Here is a 27,171-nt window from a genome sequence, read left to right as displayed (position 1 = left end):
ATACGTTTGTGAACCATTGATTGCATCTCATTACTTTCAGTCAGACCTTTATTACAATCAACGATAATCCAATTTTATTTTCTTATAAAAGAAAAAGAAATGTATTGCCTGAAAACAAATAAAACTGTCTGGGCCATTAACAAAGTTGAGTTTTATGGCATCAATTTTCTTCACAAATCCATTCAGGTGGTTGGAGCAAAATATTTAACATCCTCTATAGTTTTTATTTGTTCTGCGGTTAAATTAATTTTGAATTCCAAATATTATATTTAAAAGTTAATGGCCAATTTCTTAGACGTTCTATCATTGGTAGAACCATAGTCACACTCACGGTTACGCTTTACAAGAGCAGTATAGATAGATAGATACGACCTATAGTTGTACCTATGGTTAAATGAATAAGAAATCGGCCTTAATCTTTAGAGCTTGGCATCAATTTCTTGGAACCGGAATCATCTCAATGAGGAGAGGAAGGCCAACCAAAGTGTCTAATCCTTCCAGATAAAACTATTTTTTTAAGAATCAGGCGAATCGGGCATAAATGAAATATCAAATTTTGTAAATCGAAATAAAAAGTTTCAATTGAATTAAAGATTTCAAGTTTAGTGTCTTTAAAAATGTTCACCTATTTTACGCGCATGTTCAGATATTCCTGGTGTAGAATGCCGCAACTAATTCCAAGTTTATAGAACTTCAATCTTTTTTGTTAACTGTAGTGAAAACCTCAGAATTTTTCTGGGTGGTTCCATGGGGAAAATTATAGGCAGAGGTATGCCGAACATTTTGCTATTTATTGTATATCGCGAAGGTTAGCCAGTACGGAGGCAGAAGAGATTTAAGTTTTACCTAAATAAAGTTTGACATAATTTTCATGGGTTTGAAGATTACAACATGATATAATTATTGCAATACTTTAGTCCATCAATACTTTCCATATCGTATGCGCTAACGCGCAGGCCAGATTTTTGAAAAATATTTTTATCTTCAAGAATTTGAAACTTTTTAACACAACATAATCGAACGACGAGGATTTCAATGTGACTCGGACGAGGAAATGAGAAGAATGTGGCTCGGACGAGAAATTGTTGTGGCGGGCCTTCCTCCCCTCTCTCAGCACATCTTTTATGAATGCGAGGTTTTCGGTAAGATCGACCGCGTTACATTCTACACATTTTACACCCACCAGAGTGCAAACCATAGTTGTGTTACATATTGTACAAGATATCCCACATCATTATTAATTGCTCTATATTACGTTTTTCGGGACTTGTCAGAAAATGTAAGAAAAATTATATATGGCAAATGATAACTATTTATAACACTGTTCTTTTTGTTCGCAATGTTATAGATTTTATTGACAGAAATTTTCTTATTGAGAAGGTTCATGTCTTTTTAGATTTAATTTTTATATAAAATTTATTGATGTTATTTGTACTAAAACATAAAAAATTAACTGTTTATTTGTTTAAATAATCTTAAATAATATACCCTGAATTTAAGCACGATCGTTATGGAAGTACGCGCGTTATCAAAGTGCGTACTGCATATTTTATCCCAAAAAATAGAAATTAATAAATAAACCTAAATTTCTTCATGTTTCATTATAAATTTAAAGTTATCCCATTTTATTCTCTTTGACTATATAGGCTTATAATACTGTTAAGAAAAATAATCACAAAATTTCCCTAGTTATCGCATCTCCAAAATGTGATTATCTTTTTTGGCGTTTCCTATATAACAAGAGATATTAAAAATTTCGTATGTCAAAATCTAAACTAAATTCCCTAAAACTTCAGTAATTTTGAGAGCACGAAAAATGTAGATCACAATTTGGAGAGGCCAGGACTAGGGGTATATTGTAAAAGAATGTACCAACTAAAATTAGATTAACAAAGTAATGCCTTAAATTATTTGTAAGATTAAAGCAAGTCGATGATCTACTGTCATAATTTGTGGGACACCCTGTATATTGAATTTACTTCCGATGTTATTAAACAATATATTTTTCAAGATATTAAATAGTAGACAAAAACTATAAATACTAAATAGTAGACAAAATTATGGACACAGCATTACATTGATCAGAATAAAGCATATTTTCTTCTATAAAAACTGGTAAACATGAATTAACTAGATAATATTAATAAATAAATACCCTAAAGGGAACTTTATGGAGCCTAAGCTAAAATATAGAAATTTACCGCCCGTTAAATAACGATCAATACCCACAGGTACTTTAAATTACTACAATATTTCAAACAGTCTAAAGGGATTTTTAACTGAACTGCTATAAAATTTTTACACCAGGCGTATTTATAAAGCGTGACACGTAAAATCTAGATTATATAGGTTTTCAATCATAACTCATTTTATTGAAGAGCTAATGAGAAGAATTTTAATGTTTTTAATTTACAACAAACAAAACAACTAAGAGTTTCCAAAGTCGTACTAGTAATGTCGCATAACTTTCACCTACTCCTTCTATCTAGATTCCGTGCATGATTTGACCGTCTTGTGATTTTAAACGGTCATCCACCGAGGTATGACTTTAGTTTCAGAAACCATGAGATTGAAATATAAAAATCCCTCATTTATATTTTGCGCGGGGTAGCTCGATAAATATGAACTATATATATAGGAAAGCTCAGAGCTGAATGATTATCAATGTCTTAATATTCTTGGTCTCTGATTTGTTGCAATTTTCAATTAATTGAGCACATGCATATGATTTACTATACATAGATGTTATATTTTGTAAATATGTACAAAAATGTCGCATTTCAATATGAAGAATGGAAAAAAAGCCGTTTAGAATATTTAGACAGTTTTACAAGTACAAAGAGATGTGTGATAGCATCATTTGGACGGATGTTTGTTAAGATTATTTCAAAGAACAGAAATTTGTTCGCTGATACTAACAAACAAACTGGTTTAGAAGATTCGCAATTAATTCCTTGCTACTGAATGTTCATTAAATGGCAAATTTTTTGTTTCAAAAGTGTTTAAGCAATTTTTGGGTCGAGCACCGCGGCTTGGAAATGAAAAAAATGTATTCTGTGATTTACAGAGGATTGGAGGGATTGTACACTGGTAGGTTATTATGAACAAATATTATCTTAATACAATACTAATATATTGTCTTAATTATCCATAAAAATGAATACTTTATCATATTTATTGTACATTAGTTATTCATTGATTTGGTTAAATCTTAAAAAGGCTCTTCCAAGCATGAAAAAAAAGAAACAAAATGCGTAACAAAATCATTTTTTCAAGGGCGCTCCTTTTTCTAGCAATAATTTTATTTTTTCATGTCGATTTATCCTCATGTCTTCCTGCTTTGTTCAGTGTAGAACAGATTTTTCTGTTTTATTGGTAAATTAGAAGAATACCATAAATTGGTTAAATCTATTAATATTTTTTGGGTTGCTTTGTCTTATTCTTTGTATTAATCACCATAACGACTGAATTAATTTGGCTCATTTTTTTTGTGGTATCTCTCATGATAACAGAGAAAGTTTATGGTTGGTCTAAATCGAACAAATTTGCCAAGAAAAAAGGGCAATTTTAGACTACATAGGACAATCTTACAGCGCAAAAGAAGAAAAATGGCGAATTGAAAAGCAACATAGAAAAACTTAACTATTAAAACAAAAGAAAAGCAGCGCCCTATTACTTTAAACTCCTGACCGGTCATAAAACCTCCTAGTGGTCGTGTGGAGTACGTCCTATAATCATGAGGCCAGCACGGTTCATCCATTTCCACGATTATTGGATACAAATAAACCATTAGTAGCAGACAATTCAAATATATATATATACGTTTTGTAAACTTTGTTGTATTTTGGAAATCAATAACAAGAAATGAAAATTTTGAATCAAGTTGTAAATTAAAAAAAGTTTAATTTCATTCGAGACTGTAAGAATTTTTATGAATTCTATTTCAAAAAGGAAAGCTAATTGAGTAACACATTAAAAATTTATAAATTTATCAATATCTTATCATCAAATTAACAAGAAATATGTGTCAAAAGACATAAAAATGAATTACGCCTTTTCTTTACAAAATGGGTTTAATCCTAATATCAATATATATATTTTTATGTTAGCTATACATGGCCAAACGGCTGGACCAAAGTGCTGAAATTATTTAACGGAACCCATGGGTACCCTGTCCGTTCCCTATCTTTTGAAGGAGAAGAATCTGAGTTGGTAATTTATGAAGGAGAGAGAGAAAGCACGGAAGTTTAACTTCCTTATAGCTTGTTCCTTGCACATAGATACAAACTGGTTTGACAAGTTGCATGAACTCAACTTTATAATGTTGCAAAGCCTTGGCCTCTGGTTTCACCCTTTATATGTTTTTGTAGCCCTAAACATGTACTTTTTAGAACTATAAAGCAATTGATTTTAACTTTGTTTTTGCTTTGCTTTTTTAATGGTGAATGGCAATATTTTCATCTAGTTTTTCGTTGGAGCAACCTTTTGATCACTTTGTCCTGACATTCCCTTTTCTGGCTCCGCGAGACTCTTCACTATTTTTTTTATCAAAATGATAACTTGCCTTCTTTGATCATTCTGAAATTCTGGAGGAATTATTTTACACCCTTTGTCACACTTTTATACGTTGAATAATATAGCGTGGAAACCTTTTCAATGATTTCATGAAGAAGCCGATGAAAATATAAGTACGTGTTTGTCAAAATATGTTTAGAAAAACTACATCAACATTTCCGGACTAGGAAAGGATTTCATTAAATGGTTTTGCTAAACTTGAATCCGCTCTCTCCATCTCATCAGTGTATACAACTAGCCCGGAGTCAGTCTACAGGAATACAATAGTTTAATAAAAATATTCTTTTGAAATAATGTTTTTTAATAAACGTTTTTACCTGAACTAGTTTCTCGTGAAGCTCCTTGCTTTCTACCATTTCAAACTCAATGACCTCCACGACGGCGTATATGTTGACCTTGTACTGGATGTTCATCACCAAATCCTAAATTCTTGGGAGTAAATTCTCCGAGCTCTAGACTTTGACATTAGTTACTTAATTGCATAGTAATTACATCAATATTAAATTATTTATTTTTTTAGATATTCGTTTGATTTTGGATTGTTTATTTGAATTACCTAGAGTATACATGTACATTGTACAAGGATTAATTGATTGCATTACCTCGAGTACACATGTACAAGGATCATTATCATCCTCTACACCAATCAGATATTCTTCAGACTTCGATCCTTCCTCGATACTCTTGTACCGTATCTTGTACATACTAAACATATTAATGAATATTATATTCAAAAATACAATATAAAGTACACTATTAAGTATAAATAGAAGACGTTGAAAATAGACAAGGGATAATGCAGGAGGATGACGGTCTTTTTATTTGTTTATAAATAAAGTTATAAGATACTTAAAGGCTCTGAATGGACAAACAATTATTTGTACTGCAACCGAGGCGGCTGAAAGGGACATATGAGAACGTCACTCCTCCAGGGAAAATTTCGTGAATGAATTTTTTAATTAATTCTAATTTTTTAGGGAACAAGCTTTACCTAACGTTTGGAGTTGGAGATTTAGTCCAGGATATCTGGTTCCAGCCTGGACCTAGCTTCAGGTTGGTTGGAGGGAGAGGTTTGGATACAAATGTTCCAATTAATCCCTCTGACTCAACCTCTATATCTGAACCTGTAGGCTGGACAACAAATGACACTTTGACAGTGTATGCTTCTCCTGAGAAAGAAACAGATAAAGTTTAAAGCTGAGGGTTCGGACATTTTTATTCAGAATAACTAAATGTAATAATGATAACTCGATGAAATTTAATTTTTATTGTACTTTAAATGTTCATTGAAAAATATTCAAATATCAATAAATTAAAGGTCTAACAGTTTCGACACAATATCGGACAATGGTGAGATGCCCCTCACTATCAAACAAAAGGCATATGTAAAGGGTTTAATTATCATAATCAAGATGTCATTGGAAAGTTCTATTTTTCAGTTATTTCAATGTGTTTTTTTTATCTATGATCTCATACTTTTTTGTTACAACCACTTCTTTGAGTACAAGTCAAAAATCTAAAATTTTCAACAAGTTGAAACGTTTTCCCCAAAATAGATGAGTATAAATATTTTTGAGCTGTTGAATGTACCGATTGATTTCCACAAAAGAAATGGTTTTAGCAAAAAATGTACGAAAATTTGCCACATTTTTTTATTAAGTTATGAACAAATGATTAGAAAATGTGAAGAACAAAAATTTGAAAAATCCGGGAAATCGATTTTCGACTTGTACTGTGCTCTAAGAAGTGATTGTGACATGAAAAATATGAGGCCTAGGAAGAAAAATAATTTACACTTTAAAATAACTGAAATATATAGAGCTTTCCAATGACACCCTGATAGTGAAAATTGAACAAAATTAAATCTTACTCTAAGAGAGGATTACAAATACCGGGAAACTGATTGAAAACTAGGGGAGGATTACAAATACTGGGAAACTGATTGAAAACTAGGGTAGGATTACAAATACTGGGAAACTGATTGAAAACTAGGAGAGAGGATTACAAATTACTTGGAAAAGGATTGAAAACACTAACACGAGAAGAAAGACACTAGAAAAGGATCAAAAACACAAATGATGGAATTCTTCACGCTCCTATCAAAATAAAAGCATATACAAAAAATCAGGATGTGCCTATGTCAAACAAAAAGCTTGAAGTAAAGTGGGGGGGGGGGGGTGATTTTACCTGTTCCAATTATCTCTGGAAATTTAGAAAAATTGAACATATGTCTGTCTCCACCAATTTCATACGAATTGCTGTATCCAATTGCAGGAGCCTTAACGAATATTTTTATCTTTGAGCGGAAACACTAGTTTTTCCATTCCAGGTAATAGAGAATACTTTTAGTTAAAAGACTTTTTGTAATTAATTCATATAATTTATGTTTTAAAGATTTAAAAATTGAGCAAAATTTATAGAAATGAAAAGATTCTGAAATTGAGTTGTCTTCGTTTTATGAAGATGAATTAAACCAGTAAATTCATTAGTTTTTAGATGAACTTTGTACTTTTTAAGATATTTAAAATAGGATTGGGATCAGGATTAGTTTTCTTCATTACCCCTTGATGACTTGATGTTTTTTATACTTTATACATTTTTATTTAATTGCACAAGTGGATCCGGACCAAAGAAAATGCTGACTATAGAGTCCCTAGAGTTCTTTTAAATTACTTAATCCTTTTTTAAAGAATAACAGACTCATAACTAAGATAAAAATGTTTTGTTTCCTGAATAGAGAGTTTGAATTTGTTATTAGCTGTTGTTCCAGGAGGAGCCTCCCATTTCACTTGTAAACTACTGCTTAACCTATACAATACGTTACTTAAAAAGATTCGAGTGTATCCGATCGACCGGCGCCGCGGCATGAATCTAAAATGGAAAACTAAACCTAACTTCAGAGCTTGGAACTTTTGACAGAACAAGATTAGCAGTCTCTTATAATGAGCTTATTCCGTTCTTTAGCTTGTAGTTTATAAGAAAGAGGGGTCAATCTTTAAAAGGAATTGAGTTATTGCCATTAACTTAATATTTCTAATCCTTGTATCTTTGCAACCAGAGCTGAAAACTTTAGAATGGGATATCCTTAATCCCGATCGGTTAATTAATCTGGAGATTAATAACAAGAGGAGAACAAGTATTATTTATTACGTTACTTAGAAAGATACGAGTTGACCGATCGACCGGCGCCGCGGCATGAATCTAAAATGGAAAACTAAACCTAACTTCAGAGCTTGGAACTTATTACAGAACAAGATTAGCAGTCTCTTATAATGAGCTTATTCCGTTCTTTGGCTTGTAGTTAATAAGAAAGAGGGGTCAATCTTTAAAAGGAATTGAGTTATTGCCATTAACTTAAAATTTCTAATCCTTGTATCTTTGGAACCAGAGCTGAAAACTTTAGAATGGGATATCGTTAATCCCGATCGGTTAATTAATCTGGAGATTAATAACAAGAGGAGAACAAGTATTATTTAATCTCAAGATTAAGAAAAAGAGTGGATCAAGCCTTAATCCCGATATCCACCATTCAAAAGTTCCCAGCTCTGATGTTATAAATCTTGGATATTTCAAACTTCGTTATTTCATCTAACAGAATTCAATGTTAAAGTATCTAAGGTTTACGACATTGTTTTGCAAAAATCTAGGAATTAGAAAATTAGGATTTGTGCCAAAACTCAATTCCTCTGTGACTTAACGTCTGCTGGTAAATATTTACAAAATAAATCCGTTTAACTTACCAAAAAAAGTTATGCTTTAGTTATGATGAAAGAGTTTATTAATGTATTTATACATTAAAATTTCCCAGCTAACACTAAATATATTTATGTCTTCGAGTAATATTTATGTTTAAAATGTACAATGTACATTGTTTTTATCTGCAATTCTCATTCGTTTATAGTGGGCCAACCAATTAAAACAACCTACTCTGGTTAGGCGGGTCCAAACTACATAGTAAATTGTGATTTTTTATTTGTATTATCTCGTGCTTTGTAGTTGAATAAAAATATGAAAAAATATGATATTTAGAAATTTATCAGATCCGAACGGAGAAAGCAATATTTACGCATTAAACCTAAGCGAAACATTAAATACAACTTGCTGTTTAAGCAAAAAAGTTTTTTTATACCTGCTCTCCAACTCTAAGTTTCTAGGAGGCAGAGGGCGGGTGACAAACGAAATTTTCTCCTCTTCTGAGATACTTTTTAATTTCTCGAACACACAAACTGTTGTGACTGCTACAGTAAATTCGGTTGCAGAGGGTAGATTCTCAAACAGAAAGGAGTTGACCGGGGTGCCAGAGTTGTGCTTGACCGCTAACTCTCTTCTAGATTTATTATCCTAGAAAAGGTCAAGGTTTTATTACTTGTAAGTTTAAGGATGAATATTTCCATATGCAATATGCATCGAGTCAAAAAATAAAACTTTTGTATCAAGTCAGAATAGAACGGAATGATTTTCGCCTTCTATCTTCCAAATTATTGTAAAATGTCGCAAAGGATTTTTCAATTTCTTAGTAGTGCTACCATAGGTCGTATCTATCTATCTTGACTATCTTGGTAGAGTGTAACAATAGTGTGATTTTGGTAGCACGAACAAGAAATTGGGCTAAACTGTTCTATTTCTAAATATGTTCCATGAAGACAAGACTTTTATGTTGTGAATCTCAGGATCAAGCATTGAATTCCATCTTACGGATTAATTTAATTCCTCTTATTTATCTGATGGTGGTCATACCCTGCAGGGATAACTTTCAATTGAGGGATCTAGTACTAATCCTCATATTCAAAAGTTTTCACAGTTGATATCAAGATCAAACGTTAGAGATTAACGGTACTCCTCACAAATCTTCAGTCCTCTCAACATTTATGGTGATAATTATTTCAAATTACAAAATCTATACACCGACATTTCATAAAAATACGAAGCTCACATGCACTGTATTCTGTAATCTTGCAATGTTTTCTATAATAACAATTTTTCAATTTTGCAACTCCGAAAAGGTTAAAGATAAGCGACAGAAGACAATATGATCTCAACCCTGCAGAGCAGAACTCAGAGAAACGGGATTGTAAAAGATAACTTACTTTAGACGTGAGCAACAGGTTGTATGCCTTTAATCTTGAATGCCCGTCTGGAGCAACCCATTTTAGGAGGGCGTTATCTAAAAACAGTTGTTTTTTTAATTATACAAGCTGGAAACCCAGCTTTGCCTGGAAACTAAACTTTTGCTTTATGAGTCGATTCACTGAACTTAGAATTTTTAAATTAAGTACCGTTGGAAATAGGGCACGCAATTCTTTTATTGGGAGATCACATTAAATTACATTTTCACTTTTAGAAACTAAGCATATTTTGGGCCATACCATCTTTAGATGAGATGTCTCTAAGGTTTATTTAATTTGCAACTCAACTATTTCTTTTAAAAAAACCCTGAACATTCTTTAAAAGTCAGTTACAAAACTTGCAAACTTCATAATTCTGTACGAAAGTGAAAGAAAGAAAAAAGACGACACTCATTCCACGGTTTTGAGGTTTTCACTGTAATTATCCTACCTGTTAAAACATCTGAAACAGCAACTGATGTAACTTTCTCAGGTTTGGTGAGAACTGTTTCGTAGATCGGTTGCCGGGTTATACGATCTCCCGTCTAAGAAAATTGATGTTAGAACCAAAAATCAAATCGAATTAGATGAGATTATTTTGTTTTGATTTTTGAGCTTTTCTTTTTCTTCTAACAATTTGTTTGCAGAATTTCCTAATGACCCTGCTAAGTTTAAGGCAAACTTCGAAGTCATTTTTAAGCTTTTTTGAAAATATAAGATATTTTTAAAAATATAAGGTATTTTTGAAAATATAAGGTATTTTTGAAAATATAAGGTATTTTTGAAAATATAAGGTATTTTTGAAAATATAAGGTATTTTTGAAAATATAAGGTATTTTTGAAAGCCAGATCCCGTCAAACCAGTTTTTCCGTAAATAATTGTTTTACCTTCGTCTTAAGTCCAATCCCAAAGGTTTCTCCTGGAGAAAGTCCCGAAATTGTGAAACTTGTTAACTTGTTACTGATTTCTCTTTCCGTGTATCCCTGCGATTTAACAAAAACAAAATTATGAAATTGCTTGATGTTTACTAAACCAAATATATTTTAAATGATAAAAAAACAGAGTAGAGTAATCAATGTTCTTTAGTAAGGTTGATTACGCTTGATGCGCTCCAATGTACGGGAAATATCGTCGCAACGGACAGTTATAATCCGGATTTAAACATACGGATTTTAACTGTCCACTGCATTTGAGGAATTGGATTATTGGATACGATATTTCTCTTACATTGGAGCGCATTGAGAGTAAGCAACCTTGAGAGCAATGTACTTATTACTTACCGTTGTAGCTTTTGTAAGATCCCCGAAGGACCCGGCTACATTAAACAATCTAAATTTATTAATTGTTAAATAAAATAATTTTTGAACTGTGGTCTGTGGAGGACGGTTTATTTCAAAGTTTGTGTACATCGCAGATAGAAAATGTTTAATGTTCATCCTCTAAATCCTTTATTTGCCTTTAAAGAACAAAATACAATTGAATTTTTTTTAAAAAGTCAAATAATGAAAAATACAAATTCTTGTTTGGGCGAACTATACCTCATTCAGATTTTTTTTTATATAATTTTGTCTCTTTTTTTCTCAACAAATAATATTTAAAAATTACTAACCCATGATCAACTCCGAACCCGAAGAGAGGTGGAGCTGGGAGACCTTGGGTTCCCTTAGGTTGATTTCCGTTCACTATATTCGGATCAACTGAAACAATTCACTCTAATCATTAATTATATCGGAGACTGAAACTTGTATATGAGATAACGCCTCGTTTTATCCATTGAGTAAACTTTTAAATTGAGGGGGTTTAACGCCTTTAAACGTGGAACAAGGTGTCCATCCCTGGCTCCAATGGAATCTTGATCTCAGTAAGAATTGAGATGTATTTTGGATGATGATATCTAATGAGTTGTAAGTTTTCTGAACCTTTACAATTGAATTTCTAAGAAAATTATACATATTAATTTTTTCACCTGAAAGAATATATTTTGTAAAATCTCCTTTAGGAGGTTCCCAGGATATTTCTATTTCATGAGTTCCAGAGGTTTTCAGCATTCCAGCTCTAAAATATATTTAGATATATTCCAGCTCTAAATATAAAAGAATATATTCCAGCATATATATAAAAGTATATTTAGTCCTAACCTTGGTTTCTCCGGTCCATAAGGAAGAAGATTTGTAACAATCCTTTCTCCCTTCATCCTTGATCTTCCAATAACCGTTGCAATAGTCACTATATACTCAGTTTTACCCCCTGAATATTAGTATAGTCACTATATACTCAGTTTTACCCCCTGAATAATAATATAGTCACTATATACTCAGTTTTACCCCCTGAATAATAATATAGTCACTATATACTCAGTTTTACCCCCTGAATAATAATAAAGTCACTATATACTCAATTTTAGCCCCTGAATAATCATATGTCACTATATACTCAGTTTTACCCCCTGAATAATAATATGTCACTATATACTCAGTTTTACCCCCTGAAGTCAATATATACTCAGTTTTACCCCCTGAATATTAGTATAGTCACTATATACTCAGTTTTACCCCCTGAATATTAGTATAGTCACTATATACTCAGTTTTACCCCCTGAATAATCATATAGTCACTATATACTCAGTTTTACCCCCTGAATAATAATAAAGTCACTATATACTCAGTTTTACCTCCTGAATAATAATATAGTCGCTATTTACTCAGTTTTACCCCCTGAATAATAATATAGTATCTATATACTCAGTTTTACCCCCCTGAATAATCATATAGTCACTATATACTCAGTTTTACCCCCCTGAATAGTCATATAGTCACTATATACTCAGTTTTACCCTCTGAACAATAAAATAGTCGTAATAGTTTTACCCCCTGAATTACAATATAGTTACTATATACTTTCTAAGGGGGGCTCAGCGCCAGTTGGGAGTCTGAATACCATTTTTATAAATTTAGGTGGGCTGAGCCACTTTAGCCCCCCTCCCCTGTGTACGCCTCTGACAATTAGGCTTTATATATTTCTTGAACCCATTATTATAAAAACGATTAACCTGCCAAGTCAAAGAACCAGGCGCTGTACTTGTCATCGTCGTGGGAGTTGCTGTGCTTCCCCTTCAGCTTAGCCTTCTTGCTTACGGTGTTCTTTGTTGACTCGGCTGGGAATATTGTGACGTCATACGAGTCTACGCGGATTTCCCGGTGCCCGTGATCTAGATTAGACTCAAAATTGATGTACGGCGTACGCACACTGTCTGCAGTATTGGATTTTTTCACGAAGAATAAGACTAAAAACGAATCTTCATTTTTGTACCGTAATTTCTTATTATGATCAAGAAAATATGAAATGCAAATTAAGGCTTATTTTTAACGGCTGCATTTTATTATAATAACAATAAAATCTAGATTTTTCCGTCCCTACTTCGCAGAAACACTTTTTGTCTTAAAGATTAGATATTTCTTTCAAAATCAACAAGTTTTAAGACATATAAAAATCGAAACAAAATTGATTGAATCTGATATTTTAACCATATTCTAGGAGAACTGACCTATCAACCATTTCTCTATTCCTGCCGGAGCCCAAACTATCTTCAGTTTATCCTCTTCTACCTTGATGTGCTCAGAGTCAATCTTCAACCTAGAAATCATTCAAAAAATAGTTTTTTGCAAATCAAAGTTTCTTGACAACTTGTTTTTGGGAGTTACAACTTGTTTTGGGAATTACTCCTACTAAACGAAAGCTGGAAAACAATTCTTGGTGGTTATAAAAGTCTACGGGAACACAGAAGTATAAGTGTCGACTTAGTAAGATCAAATCAACGATCATGGCGTTGCGACACGTGAAAGTCGAAGCAATCTTAAAAATTAATGCAACTTTTCTTAGCAAGGTCTGAATATATGTGATGTGTAATTAGCAGGCATTTTAACAAATAATTGGCCAAATTAAATCAGACAGGTTGATTAAAGTTAACCATATGAATAATTAGCATTTGAAACCGTTAACAAAATGTAATATTTGAGCAAATATAGTATATTACCATTTGCAAGTTGAACAATTTATGTATTTACACTCCAGAAATAAAACAATTGTTTCCATTTCGAAGGAACCAAGATTTTTGGTAATAGTCACCATAAATCCCGTACAATCATGCTCCATGAGGTGAATTACTTATTAAATATAACCGGAATTGTTGGAATATCCGTAATTATTTTTTAACGCTAGAACCATTAAAAGTTTCAGAAATTTAATAACAACAAAATTATTCGAATGTTTTATATCTCCGTTAATTTTGAAGATGCAAAGAAAGGTTATAAGACGTGCAATCTTTTTGATATAATCCATGGGAATCGGAAATCAAGGATGACTTTCAAGTCGTCTTTAATTCCCATATTTATTGGGACACCCTGTACGCTAGATAAGATATAAAGTGTAAAGTGGATTTAGAGCAATATGATATATCTTTTAATTTGTACGTTTATGCTACCATTTTGATAGTTACAATAAACTTTGAATAAAGCTGTGGAACCTTTTTATTTGTTTTTATGCAGCTGTGATCAACAGTTGCATACTATTAATCACTAATCTGTCAGATTGTCCTGTGCACTTTTTATTTGTTTTTATGCAGCTGTGATCAACAGTTGCATACTATTAACCACTAATCTGTCAGATTGTCCTGGATAGGAGTGTTTCTCACAAATAGATAAATGTAATCTTTTGGATAGAAGCAGTATAGAATCAGTATTCTCTACGTAGAGTCAAATATGACCAATCTATAATATGTTTTCGTACAGAGGGGCAAGCGCCCGTGTGCCCTCCCCCAATCCTGTTTACTACATACACACTTTTACCCATTTTTAATATTTCATGAATTTGGATTCTATATTATACCTGGGGAGACAGATCTTTCTAAATGTATCATCTGAATGTGTGAGAACTCTTAATGTAGACTCTATTCCTGTAAATTACAAGTTTTGATGAAATTATAACATAAAAATTTAAAGATTTGAAGGATTTAAGACTTAAAATTAGAAGACACTACCTGAAAAATATTCTAGAAGATCTAGAAAATCCTAACTGAAGAATGTGATAGAAGATCTAGAAGATTTAGAAGATCCTACCTGAATAATGTGCTAGAAGATTAGAGATCCTGCCTGAAAAATGTGCTAGAAGATCTATAAAGATCCTACCTGAAGAATATGATAGAAGATTTAGAAGATCCTACCTGAAGAATGGGCTAGAAGATCTAGAAGATCTAGAATATTTAGAAGATCCTACCTGAAGAATTGGCTAGAAGATCTAGAAGATCCTACCTGAAGAATATGATAGAAGATTTAGAAGATCCTACCTGAAGAATATGATAGAAGATTTAGAAGATCCTACCTGAAGAATGGACTAGAAGATCTATAAGATCCTACCTGAAGAATGGGCTAGAAGATCGAACAAGAACAAGAAATCCTCCCCTGGGCTTTTCTCCAGGTCTTGATAGTAAATATCTCCGATCTTCTCAATGTTCCTGAGTAGCCTGGAGATACTTCTGAAGAAGAGTGCCCAGATCAAAGAACCCAGACAACAGATTATACAACATATCTGTAACATTTTAATAGCATCAGCAGCAATACTGAGTAATTCTAGAGGTATTTCTAGCTACAGGGAGTAATTCTCAAAGTATATAACTTAGATCTAGCATTATGGAGTAACTCTCAAGATATTTTCAGCCATGAAATTCTGCAGTTATATCCAGGTATAGGGAGCAACTCTGGAGCCATAGGGTGACATTCTCAGGGTTGTGTAAAGCTCAACGGACCGATATTGTTTTGCTTAAAAAAATATTTGGAAAGACAGGGTTGTGTGCTGTTGTTTTTGTTATAAAGAAACTCTTAGGATTCATGATTTTCCAGGATTTGGGAACCAAAAAGAGAAATAGTGCAGAAACTGGCTTTTATACCTTAGATCAGAGAATGTAAGAACAATCAACGGAACTAAGGAATATCATATATTTTGATAGAATCACGTTTACCTGGAATACGATCTGTATATAAACCATCATAATGAAGAAACTGACTTTTTTCCCCTCACACTGGAAGAACACTGTTCCATTCTCCAGCTTGTAGAAGGGAGTGTTTATCTCTGCAATCCCAATAGCACATGTTCCAGGTTTTAAACTTTTCTCCGCCTGAACACATTTCCTTTACTCCTGGCAGGGGGGGGGGCTTGCTCGTAAAGTTGCAAGTTATAAGAAAAATATAGAGGGTTATTATGACCCTACGCGACGGCACTTAGACTTTAAATATTTTTAATTGATGAGATATTCTTGTTTTTCCACTTGAAAATTGATACGCTTCAATTTTTTATTAAAAAGCGGCTTGCGTATATATTTATGCAGCAGAGACAAGGAAGGAAGGGTACCGTTGTGAATATGCATTTGGTTCTTTAAATAAATGGTTACTTGAAATTACGTCGACAGTCCCTTTAATAAGTTTTAAGGTTTAAAAAAGTTCAACAATGTTTTAACAAGGAATTACCTCTATTGCAAAGAAGACGTTGATCGGAATGAAAACTATGAGAAGAATTAGTTCCATGATATTCTTGAAAACATACATCTGATGGATTACACTAGATCTCTTCAACGACATGCAAACCTATATAATATTCTAACTAGTGTGGGTTAATAATACAAATAAACATGTTTTAAGGTGAAAATATAAACAAATATAAAATATAAAATATAAAATATAAAGTTTCCTACTTTACCCTGTCTCCTTACTGCCTTAATGCCTAATTTTACGATGGACGAATTCTTGGTAACAAATAATTTGGTAGCTAACATTTTGGTAGCTAATAATTTGGTAACTTGAGAACTATTGTAATTTTTAACAAATGTCATCTTCGTTTTACACTTTTTCCTGTGCACCACTGTATTTTATTTCAAAGGTCGTCGACGTTTTTACTCTTTTTCTGCGGACCACTGTACTTTTCAGTATAATAAATATTGCTGCAGCGGTCGGCCCCCTAACCTGTCCTAACCGCAACGCTCGGCCCAGAAATTGTCTTAACCGAACCTAAACCAACATATCGTCTATTTGTTAATAAGTTTGAGGCCGCAGTGCTCGGCTCCCTAGCCTGTCCTAGCCGCGGCGCTCGGCAAAGAAATTGTCTTAACCTAACTCAACCCCACGGCCCACATATCGGATATCATTGTATTATTTTTGATAAATATGGCCGCAGCACTCGGCCCCCTAGCCTGTCCTAGCCGCAGCATTCGGTCCAAAAATTGTCTTAATCCTACCTAACCCCACATTTCGGGTAACAATTTAGTAATTTGATAAAAAGGCCGCAGCGCTCGGCCCCCTGGCTTGGCCTAGCCACAGCGCTCGGCCCAGAAATCGTTTTAACCTAACCTAACCCAGCATATCGGATACCATTATATTATTTTTGATAAATATGCCTACAGCGCTCAGCCCCTAGCTTGTCCTAGGCCCAGCACTTTGCCCAGAAATTGTCTTAACCTAGCCCCACATTTTAGCTAACAATTTATTAGTTTGATAAAAAAGGCTGCAGCGCTCGGCCATCTAGCCTGTCCTAGCTGCAGCGCTCGGCCCAGAAATCGTCTTAACCTAACCTAACTAAATTGGCAGGTTACCAAATTTTTAGTTACCAAATTGTCGGTTACCAAATTTTCAAGTTTCCAAATTGTTAATTACTAAATTGTAAGATTACCAAATTATTAGTTACCAAATTGTCAAGTTGCCAAATTGTTAGTTAACAAATTGTTAGTTAACAAATTGTGACATTAACAAATTATTAGTTACCTAATCGCTAGTTACCAATTTTAGTTACCAAAATATTATTTACCAAAAATTCGCCCATCAATTTTACCCACTAGACTAAATCCGATGCCCCATCTTTATATCTAGAGTCTTTGAAATTACCTCATTTCTTCTCCGTCGTCGGGAGATGGCTTCAGTGTTCGCCTGGAAATTAGATTGAATTTTAAATTTTAAAATATGAATCCAAACCTTAACTATTTTTACCTAAAGTGGTAACCAGATAAATTTGGAATTATTATCATCTTGGAATTCTTTCTTTTAAACTTTGCAATTTTGCAAATGAGAATCTAATTTGCAGTTCTTACTGATTTTTTTTAATATATTCAGGGCAAATTTTTTAAATAAATATTGATCATATTTTCGATCAAATCTTTTTTAATCTCAAACAAACTAGAAAAAGTAAAAATCCCGGCAAAAACTTTTTCGCACTACAATGACATAAATAGAAAATTTAAAAAACCACTTAACCCAAATGAATTTATAAAAAGGTCGTCGTCGTATATATTAATACAATTCAGACGATTTTGATGTTTTGTTTCTACCAAGCTTTCAAACAACATGGATACATATAAACATGGAAACAAAGAGAATCTGCTAAGTTTACTTGTAAACTTGTTATTTGAAAAAAGCTTATTAGTGATTAAATATTAAATAGGAAAATTGTCTTTATTGTATTGATATGAACCCCTGTAGTTTCATGTTATAAATAGTTTTGTAAGTTTTTATGTCATTACTTTGTCATCAACTACATCTTCCGCAACATCAGGATCCTTCCCAAATAAAGATTCTAAACAAAAAATGTATAAAAAGATGCCGACACATCTCACCTTATTAAAAACAACCAGAGGTAAAAAATTTAATATTTTTAATATTTTAATCATTCATATATATTTTTTTGTGGTCAAGTTGACACTTATTCATGGGGGGGGGGGGGACCAACCAACTCCCTTCCTTTGGAAATGAAATTATAGCATAATTAATGATTTAACATTGTTTAATGAAACTGACCACTTCCTTTTATCTTTGAAAACTGATAATGTAAACCTTAGATGTTTCAAACTTTGATTTTATCTAATAGAATTCAATGTTTTAATGATTAACTACAAAGGATAAGACTTCAGAGAAGATTGTACAGAATTAATTATGTCCGTTTACTTATATTCATTTAAAATGATTATATTTAAGATTTTATCTATTCTTGAAATCGTCAAATTTAAAGAGTTTCAGGTCGTCTTTACAGTCTCATCCTTTGTAGGGGATCCTGTATATTACACCTGGTTGCAAAGATTCGAGGATTAGAAAATTAAACTTTGCATGGGAAGTTTTTTAGTTCCTTTGACAATTCATGAAAGGTTCTCTTGTTGGAAAAATAATGTATTTTTGGAGTACAATCTCTAATCTATATATTCGTAATATTAATGTTTACAAACTAGTAGATATCTTTTTTGTTATTTATTTTGTATTTCATTGATATGGTAAAGAACTTGTATTCAATTTGTGACGGTGAAATTTATGATTTTTAGTATTAACATATATTGTCATGTTTTTTTTACAATATTTTTATTTATTTAACATTAAAGATAGAATTTTAGTTCCAACTCTGGAACTAGTTCTGCAAATATTTGGAGTTTTCTGTGCAAAAACCTTCATAAGAAGAAAAGGGTTAAACTTAATTAAACAATTACAAGAAAAATGTTAGTTAAAGCTAGGACTGGACAACGTTAATTTCGTTAACGAAGGGAATGTTTTTAAACTTAACGAACGCCGAAAACTGCTAATTTTAAAATCGTTGTGAACGAACAAAAATAGCCTTTCTTGAAAAAAAGACAAAATTTATAAAAAAGAAAGAACAGATGTGTTTCATAACAACGGCGACTTTCGCTAAATTTTCAACTTCACTTCTGTATGCCGAGTCCATTAGCGCCTCATTCAATCAGGGTTCAGTCATGTGTTACTTGTCTATTCTGAACCAATAGAAATTGTATGGCCGTAGCATCTATCTTTCTATCTATCTCATTATCCAATTAGAGATATGAATCCTTATATCGGCGCTAACGGTAAATGGAAATATTTACTTCTACTGAAAAATAGTAAAAATTGTATGAAATTATAATAGAAAATGAAACAAATTTTACGTGTTTTGTATGTTGTCTTCAAATGTTCCAGGTATTTTTACATGAAATAATCGTTAACGGCTGGCAACGTTATCGATTTTTGAAATATATTTCTTTAACGCCTTAAATAGATAGTAAATAGATAGTGAACGGACACTTTAAGAAAGAACGAACGGAGCATTCAGTGTTTAACTAAAGAACGAACGCTATCGGAAGATTATTTTTTTAAACGATTTTTTCGTTGAGTGTTAAGGAACGACTTGAAAAAAGTCTAAACGTGCCTAGCCTGAAACTTAAAGTCAGACCCCTTCAGGTTAGAAGAAACATTTTCAATGAATGAGCCATCCAACCATAAGAAGTTCGAATTTTGAACTTACCCTAAACTAGATAAAGTGACGTAAGCGGGCCTGATTCAAAATCTTTCTCTACGTAAATATTATGATATCCTTGTGTTGTCTATATTACTTGCGGATTTCTGTAGCAAAGTCATAAAAGGAAATTGTCAGTATAGAAATCTATTCTACATAAAATAACGACGATATATTCCTCATTGTCGCTGATTAAAAGATTTAAAGGGTATCGTTATGAATCAGGCAGATGAGGATTATTTGGAATAAAGTCAAAAGTCTCTTTAAATCAAACATTAAACTAACAAAACCTTCAACGATATTTGTGTAGAACCTCTCCACCTTCCCCGCCACCCTGGGGATCTTCAAGAAGAACTTCTCCGTCATGATCACCAACAGTGCCTTAAAAATTGTATCTTTCAAGTCTAAAACTAAAAATTATTATTTGATCAAGAAGAATACTTGTTAAAGATTGCCAATGTACTAGCTGCTAAAAATGGGAAATATGGTAAAATCACGATTTGTTAAAATTGTTAAAATGAAGAGGATAAAAATCTAACTTGAATTAAAATTTGATTAAGACTTAGGATTTTTAATTAACAACAAGTAGAAAATATATCGATTTTTTTCAGTTAACCCCTGATTTAAAATTGTTTAAAAGGCTAAATGCTGAGGTAAATGTGGTATCTCTGTCACACTAAGCCTAACAGCAGGAATTGGTCAAGTTAATGGTACATAACTTGTAAGATTTTATAACCTCGTAGCTCCTCTAGTTTTGATTTTATCTTCAGATATGATAAAGCACCATTTATTCGTTTATTTATGTGAAATTATTTATTTTTTCTTTTTTTCTCTTGCTCTTTAATAGGAGGAGATATGATTGAAAACATAAAAATTGAAATTTACTTAGGTTTGGCGTGCTGTAGCTCTGTACCTCAATAAGAAGGATGAAGGGTGAGTACTGCAAGAATCTTGTAAGGCAGGCGTTTATACAGTCCTGATGAAAGTTTGCGTAGTTTGTATACGGCACTACTGACGAGGAACCGTAGGGCCACATTGCATTCTCAAGCTTAGCTTCATAGCTACCATTAGGATGATCAATTCCTAAAAAAAAAATCTTCAGCAAAAAAGAAATATACACTATGTCAATGGTCATGTCTACATATATATGTGTAATATATACTTTGCTTGTCTGTCGAGTCTGTCTGTTTGTTAATTTGTTTGTGTCCAATAAACGAAATTTTATTTTTTGAAAATGTGCCAATTCGAATAAAAAAATTCGTCAAAATTTGAATAAAAATAGCTGACTTTCAGAGCAACAGTTAAAAGCTAAAACAATTTACAGGAAATGGGGTGCGAAGCGTCCATGAAGCCCAGTATTGTATAAACCATATTAAAACCTCAAATTAACCAACTGAAGTTGCAGTTATGTATCTAACGTTTATATTAAAGCTGCTGTGTGAATTGTGTAAATCATTTTTTTTACTTTTAAACTCTTTTACGTCCTGTCTATTGAATATCTTGATTAAATTTGATGACATCGTTCTTTTGTTAAAAGGAACTATTGTTGAATTTTAAATAATATTTATTGTTCAAATATTACCTATCAGTAGACAGATAGCATCTCCTGTTCCAAGTGAAGTTAGGAACCTAAAATATAAAGAATTTAATGGGTTCAACTTCATGTAAGATTATAAAATAATAGGAACCAATTGATTTTTATAGTGAAGCAAAGCAATTTGATAAAGTTTACCAAACTTAAAGAAAGAAACATGATGTGAACTTTATCTAAAGCCGAGATAACTCAACACTCTCAAACAAACCTGATGTAGGGGACCTTTAATAATTTTTTATCATAAAAAAATTAAGTTTTAAATACAAAGGTTACAACATCAGCTTGTAAAGATAAGATAATTAGAGTTTGTGAACAATATTCAGTTCTTTGCATGTATTGCAATGCTAAACTCTAATCGAAAAAGAAATTACTCCTAGTTCTATCCTAAACCATGATTTTCTCCTTCTATACATTACTGAAGGAGATATTGCTCCTTAACCATGATTCCTCTTTCTCTACCTGACTGGAAATGGCATTGCTCTTAGTGCAATCCTAAACCATAAAAGCTCTTTCTGCACCTGACTAAAAAAGATTTTTCTCTTAGTGCAATCCTAAACCTTGATTTCTTTTTTCGTACCTTACTAAAAGAGATATTACTTCTAGTGCAATCCTAAACCTAAACCATGATTCCTCTTTCTCTACCTGATTAAAAGAGAAATCATTGCGAGCGCATATCCTAAACCATGATTCCTCTATCTGTACCTGACCAAAAGAGAATATAGTTCCTAGTGCAATCCTAAACCATGAGTCCTCTTTCTGCACCTGACTAAAAAAGATTATTTTCTTAGTGCAATCCTAAACCTTGATTTCTGTCCCATACCTAACTAAAAGAGATATTACTTTTAGTGCAATCCTAGATCATTATTTTCCGCGTTCTATACCTGACTGAAGGAGGTATTGCTCCTAGCGCTTTTCTAAACCATAATTCCTCTTTCTATACCTGACTGAAAGAGATATTGCTCCTAGTGCAATCCTAAACACTCATTTTTGTTTTTCTACACCTAACTAAAAGAGATATTCCTCCAGTGAAATCCTAATTTGTCTTTCTGTACCTGACTGAAAGAGAAATTGCTCCTGCTGCAATGAGGAACCCTGAGATGTAATCTTCCAACACATCGAAGGTATGCTTAAACACCTTAAAAAGGAAACAGTGTTTGTTTTCGGGACTAAAGTAAAATATCTATATATAATCAATATAATCTCTGTTTGGTTTTCCGATCATAACTCACGAACCCCTTGACCGTTTGGCTTTAAATTTTGATTGGGTAACTCTGGGGAACCACAGAATGTTCTAAGCTTGGTTTTGAGATTCTTAGTTGAGTGGGTCGGTTTTTAAAGGGAAAAAAGCTAAAATCGTAATTTACAACCAAGCGCTGGTAAACGTCGGGAGTACCCTGGGTTCCCAAGCTAGTGAAACTATAAAAATCTAAGTTTTCTCTTTTCTTCTCGATTAAAATGAGAACTGTGCAATGGTTGGAGATTTGTAAAGAGATAAGAAATTTAAGAATTCAAAAGAAAAATGATTAATTATTTCATTCAGTGTAGAAAAGATAAGAGTTCAATGAAGAGCTGCAATTCTTAGGATTCTAAGGTCTAAAGGTTTAATTATGTCTCCTGCATTAAATGTTTAAAACGTCAGAGGATAAAAACTGATGTGACAAAAACACAAAGAATAAAATGGGACAATGAAACGTAAAGAATAAATCAGAATCAAATTAAATTAAATTTAGTTTCTTTATTTGTTTTATTTATTGATTTTATAAACAAACTAGGAACTCGCCTTAAAATTTTATTACATCTTTAGAATCTGATGATGCAGATCTTAGTATTTATAACTTTGTCTTCATGATAAAGCAGAATTGATAGTTTGAAGCATAAAGGTTTACAATATCGGATTGCAGAGATTTTAGGTTTAGAAAATTAGAGTTTGAGGCAAGAAATCCATTTATTTTTGTCTTTTTTTTCTCTTGGTTGGAATTTTTTTTATGAACTAATACTCTTTTAATTAGTTCTACATAATTTAAAGTTTTCTGATGAGAAATTAATATATACTAGAAAATCTTGTATATTCAGTTTGAAAAGAAACATGAGAACCTGAATGATAAAAAAAATATTTTACTTATTCTTTCAATTTTGTTGCCAAGACGTGTCTTTACAACCTTAAAGGGACCGAAAGTGTAACTTCAAGTGACCCTCCTTGAAAAAATGGTAATGTCCGATTCACAACGGTACCCTTGAAACCTTTATCTGAGAAATAATGTGGAAGAAATAATCATTTTTCTAGGTTTAACAGTGTTTAATGGTGATAATTCCTATTATGTTTTTAAAAATTACAAACATTGATACCTAATTCATCTTGATCAAACTGTGCTTTTCAGCTTGCATGGAGGGCCACTTAAAATTACTTTTACAGTCACTTTCCCCTGGCTGAATACAATTCCTACCTTCTGATATGCTGGGTCCACCAGGAAGTTTTTAGCCGCCTGTTCTATGGCCCCACTCATGATAACTTTAATCTACCATCTGAAATCATTCAAATTTTCCTTCCAAATTATTCTTTAAATAAGAAAATAAACAACAGAGAAAGGAAATGAGACTTTGTCACAAACTCAAATTTTCTAATCCTTATATCTCAGACATCGTAGTTTGAAATATTACGGCATTGGGTTCCAAAGATAAAGGATTAGAAATTCTGAGTTTGTGGCAAAGACTCGAATCCTTTGCGGTTCATTGGATCAATATATTTCCTTTAAAGATATTTCAAAATGTCTAGATATTTCAATGTTTTACGATTGTTTAAAGATAATGGGAAATAATCTATGAAATTTACCTAAAACCGAGTGTTGGCTGGCACAAAAACACTATGATTAGTTGGACAGAAAATGTCGATGAATGTAATGAAGTTAACTTAGCTGATCGAGTTCCTAATATGAAAAATTTGAATTTGATTTTGTATTTCCAAATCAGTCTTGCTCGATAAACTGTATTTTACATATTAAAGTGCTGTTGATAACGCAAAATGTTAGAATGCAAAAATTTTCAAAAAGGTGTTAATTTTCCTTTCGTGCATAACGCGTACTGTAAGGAATTGAGTCTTTGCTACAAACTTAAATTTTCTAATTGCAAAATATATCTTTGTAACCTATTAGTTTAATATTTCAAACTTAGATTATCTGTTCCATCAGAATTTATATTTTGAAATATCTAAGGTCTACGACATTGGGTTTCAAAGATAAAGGGATTAGAAAATCAGAGTTTGTGACATAGACTCAATTTCTTAATATGATATTTGAAGCAAAATTATATTTGTTAGAAAGGGTATATGGGTGCGTACGGACAATAGCATGTGATCCATATATTTTATCATGTTAAATTATCGATTGAACGATTAACCTAATTAAATTAGGTTTTTAGTCTGTTTATAGCTGTGGGGGGGGGGGTGACATGTGACGTCAATTAACAAAATTCTAAGTCGGTTTCTTAAGAAATCACGAATAATACTGGATCCTAATGTACAGGAAGTAATTTATGATAAAACATGACAATTTTTAATAAATATTGATTAAACTTTACACTTTTTAAACTTTTTAATTCTGTTCGAGTATTCAATTTAAGTTTATTAACTTTACTAAAAGCATTGAACTTTTTCATTTTCATTAGTTTTCTATATTTTACTTAACTAATTTACATTTTTATAAAGTTGACTGAAACATGATGGTTAAAGGTAGAACTGACAAAAGGAAAGCTAGGTCCTGGGTTGGAGGCTTATTATACATGTAATTTTAATATATCAATACAAAATACGAATCGTTAAATCTTTCATTAAGACTTTTTCCAAGAAGGTTTTAATGCATGTACAGGTCATGCAGACGTTGGATTAAGAGTCGATGTTTACAGTCCCTTTTCTGAGAACCATGATTAATAAATCGAGTTTTTACCACAAACTCTAATTTTCTAATCCCTATATCTTTGCAACCCAACGTCGTAGACCTTAGATATTTCAAACTATGAATTCTTTTTAAATATCTAAGGTTTACACATTAAAGTTGCAAAGATATAGAGATTTGAAAATTTAAGGTTGTGGCAAGGAATTAATTTCTTTTTTTTTTGTCAGTAAAAATATTCTCCTATACTTGCAGAAAGATTAGAATAATGAACAAGTAACGAAACAATTCTTACAAATTCTTTGTAATAAACCCGTTGGAAGCCGGGCCATGATTTACATATTTTTATATAAATATATAAATCTTTTTCTTACTGTTCTGATTCATAAACAATAAAAAAGAATGAATTTACAAAAATGTTGAAAAAACATGGGTAGTTGTTTAGAAATCACTTTACTCCCTTGTTATTTAAAATGTTTAAATGTAGTTTCTAATTCGTGTTCTAGAAAATACTCGTTTAACATTAGTATGCTTTCTACCTTATAACATAGCAACCAATAAACAAGGAATACCGTACACCGTACACTGTACAGCATGCATGCACTTAAACAACAAATAAACAACATTTATACAAGATATTTCTCGTTGGCTCTAAACTATCCTAGCTAATAAAGGTAGAGGAATGTGACACCACAACTGAGGACCTCCCCCCCCCCCTCCCCAATTGGTTTACCTTTCACGTGGTGGTGGAGAGAAAACTGTATTGTACTTTCACGCTGCGTAAAGAAATTATTGATCTAGGTAAAATAACTCGTTGGATAGGATATTATACTTACTTTCCTTTATTTTAGAATAATAATAAACCTTCCACAATAATTCAAAGATATTTTCAACACACCTTATATAATCAACACCTCGTAAATTAATCAAAAAAACTTAAATAGATATTAATTGAAAACTGTATTGTTTCAATAGATATTAATTTTAAAACTTTATTGTTTCAATAGATATAATAGATATTAATTCAAAACTGTATTGCTTTAATAGACATTAATTTAAAAACTGTATTGTTTTAATAGATATTAATTTAAAAACCTATATTGTTTTAATAGACATTAATTTAAAAACTGTATTGTTTTAATAAACATTAATTTAAAAACTGTATATTCTTATAACTTTTTCATTTACAAACATTTATGAATTTTAGCTTGCATTGACTTATAGTGATTTCAATTTAAAATTTCTTTTCCCGTTCATAAATTTATCCTTGAATGGATCCTGTAAACCCGTAATATATTAAGATGTCGTCTTTGTTACTGCAAGCTTGTTCAGAAGAAAAATATATATTTTATAGCAGAAGTAGCGGTTTCTGGATAATCTAAATATAAAACTAGATTTTAACAGCCATATAGAAAAGATTTAGAGACGTCAGCAGCTCACCAAAACCATGATTTAGTCAGAGTAGCCATTAGAGGCCCTATATGAGACCATTGATGTTTTTTATTAATTTGATTAATTTTTATATTAACATAAAAATGTTATTGTTAGATAATATCAACGTATAAATGTTACAGGTAAATTTTATTGTTAATGTATATGTTAACATCATGATACGAAAGTTAGGAGTACACAACAAATACGCAGAAATAGTACATTAATAACAACGGAGACTGAAAAGTACAAGAACACCAGAGACTGCAGTACGC

General features: G+C 32.0%; 1 protein-coding gene across 1 annotated transcript; it reads right to left on the bottom strand.

The window, feature by feature from the left end:
• Positions 1 to 4,098: 4,098 nt before the first annotated feature.
• Positions 4,099 to 26,121, bottom strand: LOC111712896 (uncharacterized). Its single transcript, XM_023487648.1, has 29 exons — positions 26,005 to 26,121; positions 24,412 to 24,505; positions 24,026 to 24,104; positions 22,634 to 22,716; positions 21,570 to 21,616; positions 20,901 to 21,070; positions 20,278 to 20,368; positions 18,240 to 18,292; positions 17,608 to 17,649; positions 16,201 to 16,317; positions 15,696 to 15,851; positions 15,094 to 15,265; positions 14,567 to 14,633; positions 13,227 to 13,315; positions 12,732 to 12,890; positions 11,820 to 11,928; positions 11,648 to 11,736; positions 11,291 to 11,378; positions 10,962 to 11,010; positions 10,569 to 10,664; positions 10,132 to 10,225; positions 9,663 to 9,739; positions 8,705 to 8,916; positions 7,305 to 7,383; positions 6,763 to 6,853; positions 5,567 to 5,744; positions 5,178 to 5,280; positions 4,893 to 4,997; positions 4,099 to 4,825 (listed from the first exon to the last, which is right to left on the bottom strand). The coding sequence occupies exons 3-29, from the start codon at positions 24,083 to 24,085 to the stop codon at positions 4,739 to 4,741; spliced, it is 2,763 nt and encodes a 920-aa protein (XP_023343416.1). The 5' UTR covers positions 24,086 to 24,104; positions 24,412 to 24,505; positions 26,005 to 26,121; the 3' UTR covers positions 4,099 to 4,738.
• Positions 26,122 to 27,171: the final 1,050 nt, after the last annotated feature.

The sequence above is a fragment of the Eurytemora carolleeae genome, unplaced genomic scaffold, assembly GCF_000591075.1.
Source record: "Eurytemora carolleeae unplaced genomic scaffold, Eaff_2.0 scaffold727, whole genome shotgun sequence".
Classification (NCBI taxonomy): domain Eukaryota; kingdom Metazoa; phylum Arthropoda; class Copepoda; order Calanoida; family Temoridae; genus Eurytemora; species Eurytemora carolleeae.
This window is presented reverse-complemented; position numbering and strand designations above follow the sequence as displayed.